The 14,052-nt window shown below is 40.7% G+C and overlaps 2 protein-coding genes and 1 pseudogene across 2 annotated transcripts in view; all 3 read left to right on the forward strand.

The window, feature by feature from the left end:
- Positions 1–2,855, forward strand: part of LOC126401678 (extracellular calcium-sensing receptor-like) — an 8,643-nt gene extending 5,788 nt beyond the window's left edge. The window contains exons 10-11 of the mRNA XM_050063065.1: positions 357–382; positions 2,850–2,855. Coding sequence (XP_049919022.1) covers positions 357–382; positions 2,850–2,855 — 32 coding nt within the window. The remainder of the gene's footprint in view (positions 1–356; positions 383–2,849) is intronic.
- Positions 2,856–5,805: 2,950 nt separating this feature from the next.
- LOC126407784 (extracellular calcium-sensing receptor-like) lies at positions 5,806–11,201 on the forward strand. Its single transcript, XM_050072984.1, has 9 exons — positions 5,806–5,930; positions 6,108–6,402; positions 6,646–6,732; positions 6,985–7,254; positions 8,608–8,814; positions 8,953–9,228; positions 9,628–9,855; positions 9,954–10,077; positions 10,291–11,201. Exons 1-9 carry the CDS (start codon positions 5,821–5,823, stop codon positions 11,199–11,201), a joined length of 2,508 nt encoding a protein of 835 aa, XP_049928941.1. The 5' UTR covers positions 5,806–5,820.
- A 636-nt stretch (positions 11,202–11,837) lies between these two features.
- LOC126401681 (extracellular calcium-sensing receptor-like) lies at positions 11,838–12,618 on the forward strand (annotated as a pseudogene).
- Positions 12,619–14,052: the final 1,434 nt, after the last annotated feature.

Below are 14,052 nucleotides of genomic sequence, written 5' to 3' on the forward strand. Positions count from 1 at the left end.
TCTGTCTCCCTGTGCGCAGTAGTGTGAATATTTATGCTATTAAGTAAACGGAGAAAACATGTCTCTCATTGTTTAATAGCAGCAAAACAATAAGGCTTCATTCATCAAAGACCGAAACTCGATCTCTCTCCTTCTCTCCCTCTTTTTCATCTGGCTCAGGTGTGTGGAATGGATCCTTCGCCTCTTGCTGGCTGCAGGAGCAAACCGTTTTGTTTGTTTTTTTTGTTTTTTTACCAGCAGTGAGATAAACATTCCCTGCAATTAAACTGGTGAATGGTTTATAAACAGTGTGCTGTGAGATCTGCCGCTGCGCACCTCAAAACCGTGCGTAATAATCGCACGTAATGGCCGCTCCTCGTCAGTTAAACTGCACGTCTGTCATGTTTGTCTCACTGACAGGTGGAGAGCCTACAGATATTAACTATGAGCCGCTCTGCCACTGACTGCTCTTGTCCTGTCCTCTCCCTCTTCTTTCTATCCTGTCCTCTCTGACTATCACTAAACTCTGGCTTTTGAACAATGCAGGAGAAATGTTGCAGACAGTTTATATTATCAGCCTGGCCCTGGGGCTTGTTGTAACAGTAAATGGGATGTGTTGTAACTTGTGTAAGTTAAACTGTATCTGCGAGTGTACATCTTACCCCGCGCGATGTGGGCAGCGGGGTCCAGCCACACGCTGCAACTGCTGCCAAGTACTAACGGCTGCTAGCCCCGCCCATTGGAAAGAGTGTGGGATATACCACTGCTAGGAATGTGAGGGGGGTACTAAATCTTTTAAGATTTAAATAGCACATTATTGCGCTTTTATAATGAGCACCGCTTACATTGTGCTTTTAATAAATATTACTGCAATGTTTAAAAATTATTAATTGTGTCTCAAATTATTCTAGGGGGGTACAGCTTTATTGAAGGGGGAGTCATGTCCCCCCTGTCCCCCCCGGGATTTCCGCCCCTGACTAGGGTTACAATATTGGAACCCTTGTCCTATCTCACACAGTGTCCACTCTCTACTGGATTTTCTGGGTATAGTGGGAGCTCGATGAACAAACGCCCTGTTGCAACATAACATCGACCCAGCCACACAGATCCTGACCGGCTAAAGGCTAGTTGTTGTAGTAGTAAGTACAAATAGGGGACCCCAGCCAACCCAAGTGGTAAGCAGTGGCTGGAGCTTTGGCTTAACCTTGCAAGACTTTAAAGTAAAGCAATAGACACCCTGCACTCCACATTTACCAGGTCATTAAAGTGCACGGAAACATGATGGTATTGTGCCCAGAAGGGAGTCAGGTGCACGTTCCAGTGAACACACACCCTGAAAAGGAGCCTAACATGTCCAAGAATTAGAATCGTACACATGGATAGGGCTTAGACCATGATGCTGCCATATATATTTTGCACTAAATATGCTCTCTTTAACCCTATGGGCCCGAACGACGCATAGTGCGTCCAAATTCAAACCTGTTCTTCTCTACTGATTTTCTCCGTGACCGTGCATCATAGCGAGAACCCACGCACATCACGTGAAACAGTGGAATTGTAGCTTTCCGACAAGGCCACTTGTCGGTAGTCCAATGTTTTCACAACGAAAAAAAATGATAAAGTTACACTAAAATTATGTATAACAGAGTTTTCATACAGCTTTGCACACACATTACTCTTGGATGGATTACTCGCGAATGCAGGCTTGAACAGAAATGCCACGTGTATCACATGAAAGTGCAGGAGCAGAGCTTTCCAATGATACCACACACATCATGCATCATGTGCTGTCATCCCATCATGTTATAAATCCAGATTAATTGTCTACAAAATAAAAAGCTGACGAATTTCTTTACAACCCATTATACAGATCTTGTTATCAGTCACTTCATATAGTGAGGAATATGTATCTTACCACGTCTTAGGCTTGCGTGTGTTTCTCCCTGTCTGTCCACATTTGTAGACCGGCTTTCAAGTTGACACTCCATCAAACTTTGTATGACAAGACCAGCCACTTCACCTTTGTGCACCCAGACAACTGCAGCCTAATTATGCATGCATGACAAGGCCGTAGTCACCATATACATTGAGGGGGACATGTGTCCCCCCCAATGCCCAAAATGTCCCCCAATATATAACTGAAACTGAAAAACAACAAGAAACTTTGTTTACTGCAAACAAAGTGGCAAATATTATCTTGGAGGACATCATTGCACTTGGTTGACTATTTTTCTATGATCTTAGATGTAAATATTGTATGTTTCGTTCAGATAAAACACATTTTTGACTTGTGAATGAGTCAATGGAATTTCTTGCAATAATGAAAAAATACTGGCAATCTTGTCCGCCAGGCACAAACCACATGTTTTGGACAGCTGTGAAGTGACAGAATGTCCTAGCATCATGGTTCTTATATTGACAGATTCCAGAGAGTCTCCCCTCTTCAGATATGGCAGAATATGTCAACTTCCAACTTGCTATGGTGAGATACATGTAAAAATGTAAGAATTTAGTCACACAGATTTGTTTTTTTTTCATTGATATATAAAATAATATAAAATACAGGCACATAGAAGGACATGGAATGATGGCAAATCTGGATAGCCCACATTGTCCTGAAAAAACAAGATATAGCATGTGTATGTAGCCTTTATAATGACTGTGATATGATCTTAAAAGTAAAGGCATTAAAAATACCCCCAAAACGCCTAGGGCCCATAGGGTTAATCCATTGTTCATTTTTATCCACTGTTCATTATTATTATTAGTAGTAGTAGTAGTAGTAGTAGTAGTAGTATCATAATTATGCATGCCTAGTTTTTTAGTTTTTAAATTTTGAAATTTTTAGTCTGACTCTTTCTCCTTGACAGCTGTAACCCTGGAATTTCTCAATTGTGGGATCGATAAAAGTGTATCTTATCTTATCTTATCTTATCTTATCTTATCTTATATGACCTCAACACTCTCAACCCCCTCACAAAGCCATCTTCCAAGGCATTTCTTGGATAGGTCGTTACTGGCCACACCATCACCAAAGCACACAAACAGCTGTTCAATGCGTCTGAAAGGGGCCGTGTGTTCAACATTACATGCCAACACAAGAACTTGGCAGAACAGATGCTATTGCCTCCCTGCCCCCATCATGGGGTGGAGGACAAAAAGCATCTAACTGTATTGCTCTTGACCTGAACTAACTCCTTATGTTCTTGGGAACATCTTATAGGAACAAGGGAGGGACTGAGAGAAGCCCCATTGCAGTCACCACAAAACAGAAAGACATTCTGGTGCACCGAAAGGGCTGTTAGTTCACACATTCTCTAGCTGAGGTTAACCACGCAGTAATAGTGGCAAGTGACAGCCCTCTATCCATCAAACACTGCAGAACGGAAAGAACAGAGACAACTGCACATGATAGGGGATCTAGCTTTCTTTCCTCGTACCAGTGTTTAAATCCCAACCACTTTGCCTTGTAACAAGCAGTGGTGGACCCCACTCTTGCTGCCTGGATGGTCTGCACAACCTGCATAGACACTCCACTCGTTAGTGTTTTAGGGGGCTGCTCTTCTTCCAGTTGATTGGGAACACCAACTTGGTTAGTGCTACTGCACTGTGTGGAACATAGCCAGTTCCTGTTCCTTGGACCTGGCCATGATAATGAGATTATACCAGATAAAAGGAGACCCTCATGCCATGGTTGCACAGCGGCTTAAGCGCCACATCCACACATTTGCTGAAGGTGGGAGGTACTACTTCATGGTACCTCTTTTTAACTCAAAAGCTATACCTTGGAAGGCAAAATGCAAGAATTCTCTGTGTTTCAGAGCCACCTTGGCATGAAAGAATGTGTTCTTAAAGTTGACAGTGGTGAACCAATTGCCCAGCTGGACCAGATACAGTAACTGCTTGATGGTTAGCATAAGAAATGTCTTGTGTGCAAGGCATCGGTTTAGGATGCAAAGATCCAAAATAGGTCTGAACTCTCCCATCTTCCTTGGACCCAGGAAGCATGCGGAGTAAAACCCTTCCTGGATCTCTGCTGAGAGGTAATCTATACCCGCCTGGGAGGATAGCACATGATAGAACTGGAGAGAAAAGCCCAGTCTCAGTGTCTTGTTCACCCATTGTGGAAACATGCAGTTGCAATGCCACTCCCTGTAAAACTGGGTCAGGGAATGAGCAACCAGCTGCATTATCGAGGGGGTACATGCTAAAATAAGATGTCTCCATGCGACCCTGCACCCTGAGAAAGTTCTGCAACAGGGGCGCTCGTTGCTTGGACAACTTAAATCACTGCCAGATGTCTAGAAGAGGGGATTGTATTAAGGAACTCTACGCAGCAATCATGAAGGTCTGTAAAAACAAAACTAAAAAAAAGCTTTTGCCATGCTATAGCTTAGCTTCTCTAGTGGGTAGGGTCAGCGTAGTAAAGCGTCATTTAAAGTATAGTAAACGGTATCTGTCCAAGTAGTTTAACTGTGGCTGCTTAAACAACCAGTCTGTGAGGTCATATTTTGGGGGAGGACAGGCTGTATTCTTAAGATAGTCAAGCAGTTTGATGAGTTTACCTCATAGTCACCAAGTCAAATGGACAAAGGACAAAAGCATATTTTCATTGTTCCAGTTAAAAGTCCAGTGTGTGGGATTTACGGGTATTTATTTGCAAAAATGGAATATGTTTTCTTTAGTGTATAATGTCCTGAATATAACAATTGTTGTGTTTTTGTAACCTTAGAATGAGTCCTTTATATCTACATAGTCCACGATTTTGCACCACCATGTTTCTATAGAAGTCCAGAATGGACAAACCAAACACTGGCTCGAGATTGGAGCAATCACATTTTCATAAATGGTCAATGCAAAGCACCTCATAAATGTTGATGAATCTCCTGATCAATGGTTCTTAATGGGCAATAGCCAAATGTCACATCAGCATTAATATGTTTACAGCAACCATACTGACACTTCACAGACTTTTATAAAGGGGCCAGCCCTGCCCTTGAAACTCAGAGGAAAAACATGGTGGTACTTTGGCTTCTGTGATCTATCATGACAGAGGTGACATCCTATAATAAGGCACAATAAATGCAGCTTCACCTGCTCTAAAGTTTACACAAGAAAATAAAAGATGGCCATTATGATTTAAAGGATTTAGACCTTTAGATTCTATTCCCCACTCTCAAATTAGATTTATAATTGTAAATAAAAAAAATTCCACACAACACTGCACACACAATAATATAAACATTTAAAACTAATGTTATTGTGTCCTTTTAGAAATGATAATCATAGTGTGAACATAATCATTGTCTTTGCTGTATTTCTTTGCTCTTGTTTATCTCAACTGTACTTTCAGAATTTTCCCATTTATATGTGAATTTTTGGTAAAAACACAATTTATCTGTCACTCTGTTCAGCATAATTCTTTACATTTCACAGACAGAAACTCAAGGTAAGCTCCAGCTTTGCCAGTAAAAAATGATTTAAGACCTCAAATTAATTAATAGAAAATACAAAACATAATGATGTAATTATGGTATTCAGTGTCTGTTGAGCTAATTTAAGATGTATATGCCCTGCCTCTACATGAGCCCTGATGGGTGGTGTTAAATTATGACAAAAAGCACCAAAGGAGATGACATAGGCTATAAAATTAAGCAACCATGTTTGAAGCTCACTAACAGGGGTGTAGGGATGAGGGCAGTTATGGGGGCAGTTCTCAACACATTTTTGTTATTATATGTCGACCTGACCTTGATTTTGTCATCTTCTTCCATTTTCTTGACAGAGGCTTCCTCTCTTTTCTCATCTTGTAAATTAAGGAGACAGTTTTATTTTAATGGGATGCACAAGCCAGGTGATGTGATCCTGGGTGGGCTGTTTGAGGTCCACTATACCTCAGTCTTACCTGAGCTGACGTTCACCTCAGAACCACATCAGCTCATCTGCCAAGGGTAAGTTTCACACACACACAGCAGACAAAAGATAGTGGATAGATAATGTTTTACTGTTTAGTATTTGATTGTGACATTTTACTTCACACACATAGCACACAATGTGCATAATGGATAATTGATAATGTACTTTTTGCATAATAATTTGTGGTTGATAGTAACATTTTTTTGTGCTAGCTTTGACCCTCCAGGGTTCAGGCATGCCATGACCATGGCCTTTGCTATTGATGAGATCAACAAAAACTCCAACCTGCTACCTAATGTGACTCTGGGATACAGTCTTTATGACAACTGTGCTACACTTGTAATTGGATTCAGTGCTGCATTATCATTGGCCAGTGGTCGAGAAGAGCAGTTTCTGCTCGATGAGACTTGTTTGGGAACCCCTCCAGTCCTGGGGATTGTGGGTGATTCCTTCTCAACATTTTCTATTGCCACCTCTGACGTGATAGGTTTATTCAAACTGCCCATTGTAAGTTTACCCCCTCCAGTCTCAGCAGTGTTTTTGATGTGCCATATTTGAATGAATTTCACATGTTAAAATGATAGAACATTATACATTAAATCTCAGCTACAGCTTCTCCAACAAGCCTTTATTTGATTTGAGGTGATACTTTTGTTTAAGATTTCATAATGATGAAATGTTAAATTGGTGAAACATTTTAAATGTTTCTGCTGACTTGCAAGTAAAACCTGTGTGCATACTGTGTTATAGGTGAGTTATTTTGCCACATGTTCCTGCTTGAGTGATCGGCAAAGGTTTCCATCCTTCTTTAGAACAATCCCCAGTGATGCTTTTCAGGTGAAACTCTCTTCTTACAAAAACAAATGCAAAATATGTTTTGCAGAGATTTTGAGTGAGAGTGAGTGAAAACTGAATAGTTTTTCTTGTCTGGAAAAGTGCTGTATTTACTTTGTGTATAATCGCTGATTTAGAAAAAGGAGTGTAGTGGGATCAGTAATTGTAATTTTACTGTGTGACACAAATGGCTAGGTTTTCACTGAAAGGCCATTCTAAATTGTGCACTAATCCCCCTGCTCTCTATAAAATCAGGTGCGTGCCATGATTCAGATTCTGAAACACTTTGGCTGGACTTGGGCAGGTCTGCTGGTCAGTGATGATGATTATGGACTCCATGTTGCACGATCCTTTCAATCAGACCTGGCTCAGTCTGGTGGAGGTTGTCTAGCCTACTCAGAGATTTTACCCTGGGGTGACAACCCAGCTGAACTAAAAAGGATTGTTACAGTGATGAAGACATCCACAGCTCGTGTGGTCATTGTGTTTGCACATCAAATCCACATGATTCAACTTATGGAAGAGGTATCCATCCATCCATCCATCCATCTATCTATGTTGTAGTGATTCAGCCCTACAAAGTAGACTCTATATGTTTCACATTGGTCTGAACATTTTTCATTTTTTTTTATTATTATCTTACTATATAATGACGAAAACTCTGTCTGTCTGTGGGTGTGTGTGTGGGTGTGTCTGTTTCACGTTTTTCTCCTCACTGACTTGGTCAATCCATGTGAAATTTGGCACAGTGGTAGAGGGTCATCGGAGGATGCGAATGAAGCAATATTACATCAATTGGCCAAAGGGGGGCGCTATAGCAACCGATTGAAATTGCAAACTTTGAATAGGCATATCTCATGCCCCGTATGTCGTAGAGACATGAAACTTTGCACAGAGATGCCTCTCCTCATGAGGAACAAATTCATAACTTCCAGTTATATAGATTTTCCACCATTTTGAATTTCTTGAAAAAAGCTTAAAATCGATCTCTTCCTAGGAAGTTTGACCGATCTGCATGAAACTCGGTGAACATAATCTAGGGACCAATATCTAAAGTTCCCTCTTGGCAAAAGTTGGAAAACTTACTAAAACTGAGCTTCTATAAGGCAATGAATATTGCGGAGGGCATGGCTCATCACATAAAGGTGTATAACATCTCAAGGGTTTCACTGATCACCACGCAACTTTGTAGGCACATCACCACACATAATCTGAGGGGACCCCTCCATTATTGACCCCATCAAACAAAATGGGGGTGCTAGAGAGCTAATTTCTTATCTAGGCCCAATCGCAATATCCATTTTTACTAAACTTGGCAGATATGTAGAACAGGATGCCTCAAGGTGACTGGAGAAATTTAACTCTAATTGGCAACTGGGTGGCGCTATAACAACAGAAAAATGCTTAAAAATGGCTAAAATGCGACCGATCGCTGTGGCTCCCCCTGTGGCTGAGTGTTTTGGGGTTTTTTTTCTATTTTTTGCTATGACTAAGTCATGATATGGTATGCTGTACATAATCACAGAAACTGTCAGTGTGTCATTCTATCAGTGCGCCCCACTTTTAAGTCAATACAACACATAAACACTTAACTCTCTGCCTTTCAACATGCTACCTCAACTACTAATGTACAGTTTTAGCCCACTAACTATCCCACTATTGGCAATGGTACTACTGTACTTTCAATAAAGCAATCGTACTATCAAATTCACAAAAACTCTGTCTGAATACATTGCTCTTCTTAATGGGTTCAGTTGACTATTTAATCTGCAATTTCCTATGACCCGTATCCCAAATACACACCATGTGAAACTGTACGTGGGCAACTGTGCACTCAATGGGTATGGACTAGTTATACTAAAATTATCCACTTTACAGGTGGTGAGGCAGAATGTGACAGGCCTTCAGTGGATGGCCAGTGAAGCCTGGACTGCAGCTGCTGTTCTCCAGACTCCCCGTCTCATGCCGTATCTGGGTGGCACTCTGGGCATTGCCATCCGCAGAGGAGAAATACCAGGGCTCAGGGATTTTCTGTTAAGAATACGTCCTGACCTACATGACAGTAATAATTTTGGCCATAGCATGGTAAAATTGTACCCTTAATATCAGATCTGTAATCAGAATAATTAATATTGTTATTTCTGTTAAGACTTTGTTTTAAATACATTTCAGGTGAGGCAGTTTTGGGAGCAGACGTTCCAGTGTAGATTTGCTACATTTCAGGTGAGGCAGTTTTGGGAGCAGACGTTCCAGTGTAGATTTGCTCCACCTCCAGCAGGGTGGATGGAGGCTGGGTTAGAACCGTGCACTGGTGATGAAGACCTAGAGAATGTGGAGACTGAGTTTTTGGATGTTTCTAACCTCAGGCCTGAGTACAATATTTACAAGGCTGTGTATGCCCTGGCGTATGCTCTTGATGACATGCTGCGGTGTGAGCCAGAGAGAGGACCTTTCAGCAGGCACAGCTGTGCTACTTTGCAAACATTGGAACCATGGCAGGTGTGATATCAGGTTACACTCCACCTGTTTAGTTTTTGAAAACAGCTGCTACATCCTAAGGTACTTATTGACATATATATTAATTTGGGGAAATGAAGACAATTTCAACTATGGCATTAGTAGGTCACTTTTAATATTTTGTCTTTGAGTAGAGGGCAGAATCTTTAAGTTGCAAGACAAAATAAAGTTCCTTTTATTTTGTGTGTGACAAACATGATTACTTAATGGCAACAGTGGTTAATGACATTTAGACAGCTCACATTTTCATGTTTTTAGAATAATGACTAATTCATCAGTCTATCACAAAAATAATCTGAAACCATATGCACAGTCAGGAACAGTATTTTTTTTTTCAAGTCTCCTTGTCACAATACTTATCTATATTTTACCCCTTTGTAGCTCACATATTACTTGCAAAAGGTCAACTTCACTACACCATTTGGTGATCAAGTATCATTTGATGAGAATGGTGATGCCTTACCAATATATGATATCATGAACTGGCTGTGGCTCCCTGATGGAAGAACTGAAGTTCAGACTGTGGGGGTTGTTAAGAAGTTGGCCACCAAAGGTGAAGAACTCACACTTGATGAAGACAAAATCTTCTGGAACTTTGAATTCAAACAGGTTTCTTATTTAAATTGATTATTTGACCTTGTATGACACACAAGAATAGAATTTAACAGTGTGGAATAATTGTGGTATAACTCTGACAACCCCTACAGCCACCCCGGTCAGTGTGCAGTGAAAGCTGTCCTCCAGGAACTCGCATGGCCAGGAAAAAGGGGCAGCCTGTGTGCTGTTTCGACTGTGTCCCTTGTTCTGAGGGAAAGAGCAGTAATGAAACAGGTTGGTATAATTATAAAATTATGTTATAAAGTGGAATATGAAATTCTATTTGGGAATCTTTTTGGTGCCCAGGCGATGGAGACAAAGGAGCAGCTTCCCACCACTGCAGACATCACAGTTCCAATTCCTGGCATAGATGGCCCATCCAACATAACTGTCAGTATTTACAGGAGGGAGTGGCATTATTTTAAATGCTCTGTTCCCCTGTTTTAGACTCCATGGAGTGCACCAGTTGTTCAGAGGACTTCTGGTCCAGTTCCCAGCGAGACCACTGTGTTCCTAAGAAAACAGAGTTCCTGTCCTATCATGAGCCTCTGGGTATCTGCTTGACAGCCGCCTCACTGCTAGGCACATTTATATGTGCTGTTGTCCTTGTAATCTTCATCTATCATCGCAATACACCTATGGTACGTGCCAACAATTCAGAACTGAGTTTTCTGCTCTTGGTGTCACTTAAATTATGTTTCCTGTGTTCTCTGCTGTTTATTGGACGTCCCAGGCTGTGGACATGCCAACTAAGACATGCAGCATTTGGGATCAGCTTTGTGCTTTCTGTTTCTTGTATTTTGGTAAAAACCATGGTGGTTCTGGCTGTGTTCAAGGCCTCCAAGCCAGGAGGTGGAGCCAGCCTGAAATGGTTTGGTCCTTTGCAGCAGAGAGGAACAGTTCTGGTTCTTACTTCTATTCAGGCAGCAATATGCACTGCTTGGCTTGTCTCTTTCTCACCAGCTCCTCATAAAAACACTCAATACCACAATGACAAGATAGTTTATGAGTGTGTAGTTGGGTCCACAATTGGTTTTGCAGTGTTGCTAGGTTACATTGGCTTACTGGCTATCCTCAGCTTCCTGTTAGCATTCCTGGCAAGGAATCTTCCAGATTGTTTCAATGAGGCCAAACTCATCACTTTCAGCATGTTGATCTTCTGTGCAGTGTGGGTGGCCTTTGTCCCTGCTTACGTTAACTCTCCAGGAAAATATGCAGATGCAGTTGAGGTATTTGCCATCCTGGCCTCCAGTTTTGGTCTCTTGGTGGCACTGTTTGGACCCAAATGTTATATTATCCTGTTGAGGCCAGAGAGGAACACAAAGAAAGCAATCATGGGTCGAGGAACTAAGTCATAAAATCAGCACTTAAAGTAAATTCATCAAGTCATCTGACTCGCTCTGTATTTTGTATTCAAAAGATGAAATTAGAAGCAATAAAAAAATGCTAATAAAAATGAGTCTTACAGTATTATAATTATTTAAATTTTGGTATGTTCGTTAATTTTAACATTCCTTGGGATGCTCCAGATTCCCAGCCACTCCTTCCACCTATGACCTAAGACCTTTGACATGTCCTTCCACATCCCAGGAACCCAGGTTTCCAATCTCAAATGAAGCAAAACTGTCCAGAGTGGCTTATTTCACCCCATATATTTTTCTTTGGCCTCAATTTGTATTTGAGTCCTTTCGAAATCTATCCAAAACAACATAAATTGTAGATAAGTTTACCATGCATCTCCACAGGACCTACTTTTCACCATGTCAGGCACAGTTGAAACACACTTCTGGTTCCAACACCACCTCATTTCATTCACAAATCTCTCTGCTGCATTCTCAGGCTTCTACTCCATCAGCTGACCCTAGGTGTCACTCTATATTAACCCAACCAGATTCTGCCACAATGTCTCCCAAACCAATCATATTGTTACTGTCTTTCTATATGTTAATCAGAGCCGCTATATTGTGTGATTCCACCCAATATACGTATTTTGTATGATAGTAAAACTCCTGTTGGTTCTGGCTGTGTTCAAGGCCTTCAAGCCAGAAGGTGGAGCCAGTCTGAAGTGGTTTGGTGCTATGCAGCAGAAAGGAACACTGCCGGGGTCTCATTTATAAAACAATGCGTAGAGTCCATACTAAAAATGAATGTACAAACAAAAGCCAAAAACGTATTTGACAGTTTCTACTATCAGGCTTCCATTTCACCATCTACGTTGTGAATTTCCCATCTCCAAAATGTTTGTAAGCATTGGTCAAAGTTCCTCTCATCAAGACTGTTTTTTATACATCACAACTTTGCATGGGAAGTGGCATACGCCTATACAGGCCTCGTTTTGTGCATACACAGTGTTTATAAATGGGACCCCTGGTTCTTACTTTTCTTCAGGGACCAACCGGCACTGCTTGGGACTTTGCCTCACAAACTCCAAATAAAAACACTCAATATTACGATGACCTTTTTGTTGGTGAGTGTGTCATTGGATCCACAGTTGGCTTTGCAGTGTTACTGGGCTATATTGGCTTACTGGCTATCATCAGCTTCCTGTTAGCATTCCTGGTAAGGAATCAACTTCAATGGGACTAACTTTATCACTTTTAACATGCTGATTTTCAGTGCTGTGTGGGTGGCAAATTTGCAGATGCAGTGGAGGTATTTGCCATTCTGGCCTTCAGTTTTGGTCTCTTGGTGGCACTGTTTTGACCCAAATGTTACATAATCCTGCCAACACCAGAAATGAACACACACAGTGAGTCATGGAACCACCACACATAAAAGTCCTTGAAGCAACCTTGTGAAGAAACTGAAAGCAATAAAGATGTTTGTGTGAAACTCTTTCTTAAGTTCTTTATTTTTGCCCGTTTTGCTTCATAATGTTCCCTACTATTTGAGAAACGTTGATAACTTTGATAGACTTTGCTTTTAGTTTTCACCAGAGTAAGACTCAAAGATTAAATCAGACCACTTTTATGTGACAGTTGTATTTGTTCTAGTACCCCACAAAGGATTATTGAAACTTTGAGGAAGCTACTGTCCATCTCCATACAGTGTGAACTGATGAATTAATTCACTGAATACCATTGTTAGTGCTCGCTTCTGCAAGTGATTCATTTGCATAAATGAACAGTAACAGACAGATGGAACAACCTTAATGGGTTTTTGTCTCTGTGAAAAAAAAAAAATGTTATTACATTTAATTTAGTCCCCTATACAACAACCCATTGGTGCAGAATACAAACATGTGAAGCACTTAATCAAATCCTCTAAGTTTAGGGATCCTGCCTCTCCACCCAAGTCAATAAATTTTCACACTTTGTGACTGAAACTTTGGATATCAACTGAAGTGAATGTAGTTGCGCTCATAATACCATATAGCTACACCATACCATCACTACAAGAATTAATATAGTGTCAAAAGACCATAATTCCTGCCCACAACATGAATGAAATAGGTATATCATTGTTTTGCCTTAAAGCATCACAGAAAGGCATCAAAGTACCACCCAAACATATGGTACACATTAAGTTGTACTAACAAAATCTAATTATGGGATATGTAATACCAAATGAATAAAAATAAAAGTAAAAAAAAAAAAAAACATAAAACAAAAATGGACTCAAACAGGAGACACCTAATCAATACTATGTAGCTGATTACAAATCCAAGAGACATTTACAGAGTGTATTTAAATAATAAATAGGATTGAGCCTTCATTTTCTACATAAAAAAAGAAAAGGTAAACAATAAATTTAAATCTTTAAGATGGTTGATGGCTAATACTTGCTGAAACACTTGCTGATATGTAAAGGGAAATTTCGGTTTATTTCAACCTGTCTCCTATCATCCTAAATTTGTTTCAAGTGACTAGTGACATAAAAATAATAGTTAGCATGTTAGCCGTTAGCCTAGATACAGCCGGGGCGCATAGTAGCGTCAGACCTGTTAAAACGTAAGTGAAAGGGCGTACTTCAAGTGCAAAGTTAGTCCACTAAACAAGCTTTTTTTCCACAAAGACTGGTGTGGTGCCATGTTTGTTTACCATTTAGCTCTGCTTTCCAAAGCGCGGCCAAAATATCGCGAGAACAAGCAGCGATCTCATACAGTGCCTGAAATTTCGCGAGCTCTAGATAAAGCCCAGCTGGATACTACTCCAGGTGGAGGTGTCTCGTCCTCTGTCACATCCAGACCTTGAAAATAAGGCTGCAACC

Source organism: Epinephelus moara, chromosome 2 (assembly GCF_006386435.1).
Source record: "Epinephelus moara isolate mb chromosome 2, YSFRI_EMoa_1.0, whole genome shotgun sequence".
Lineage (NCBI taxonomy): Eukaryota > Metazoa > Chordata > Actinopteri > Perciformes > Serranidae > Epinephelus > Epinephelus moara.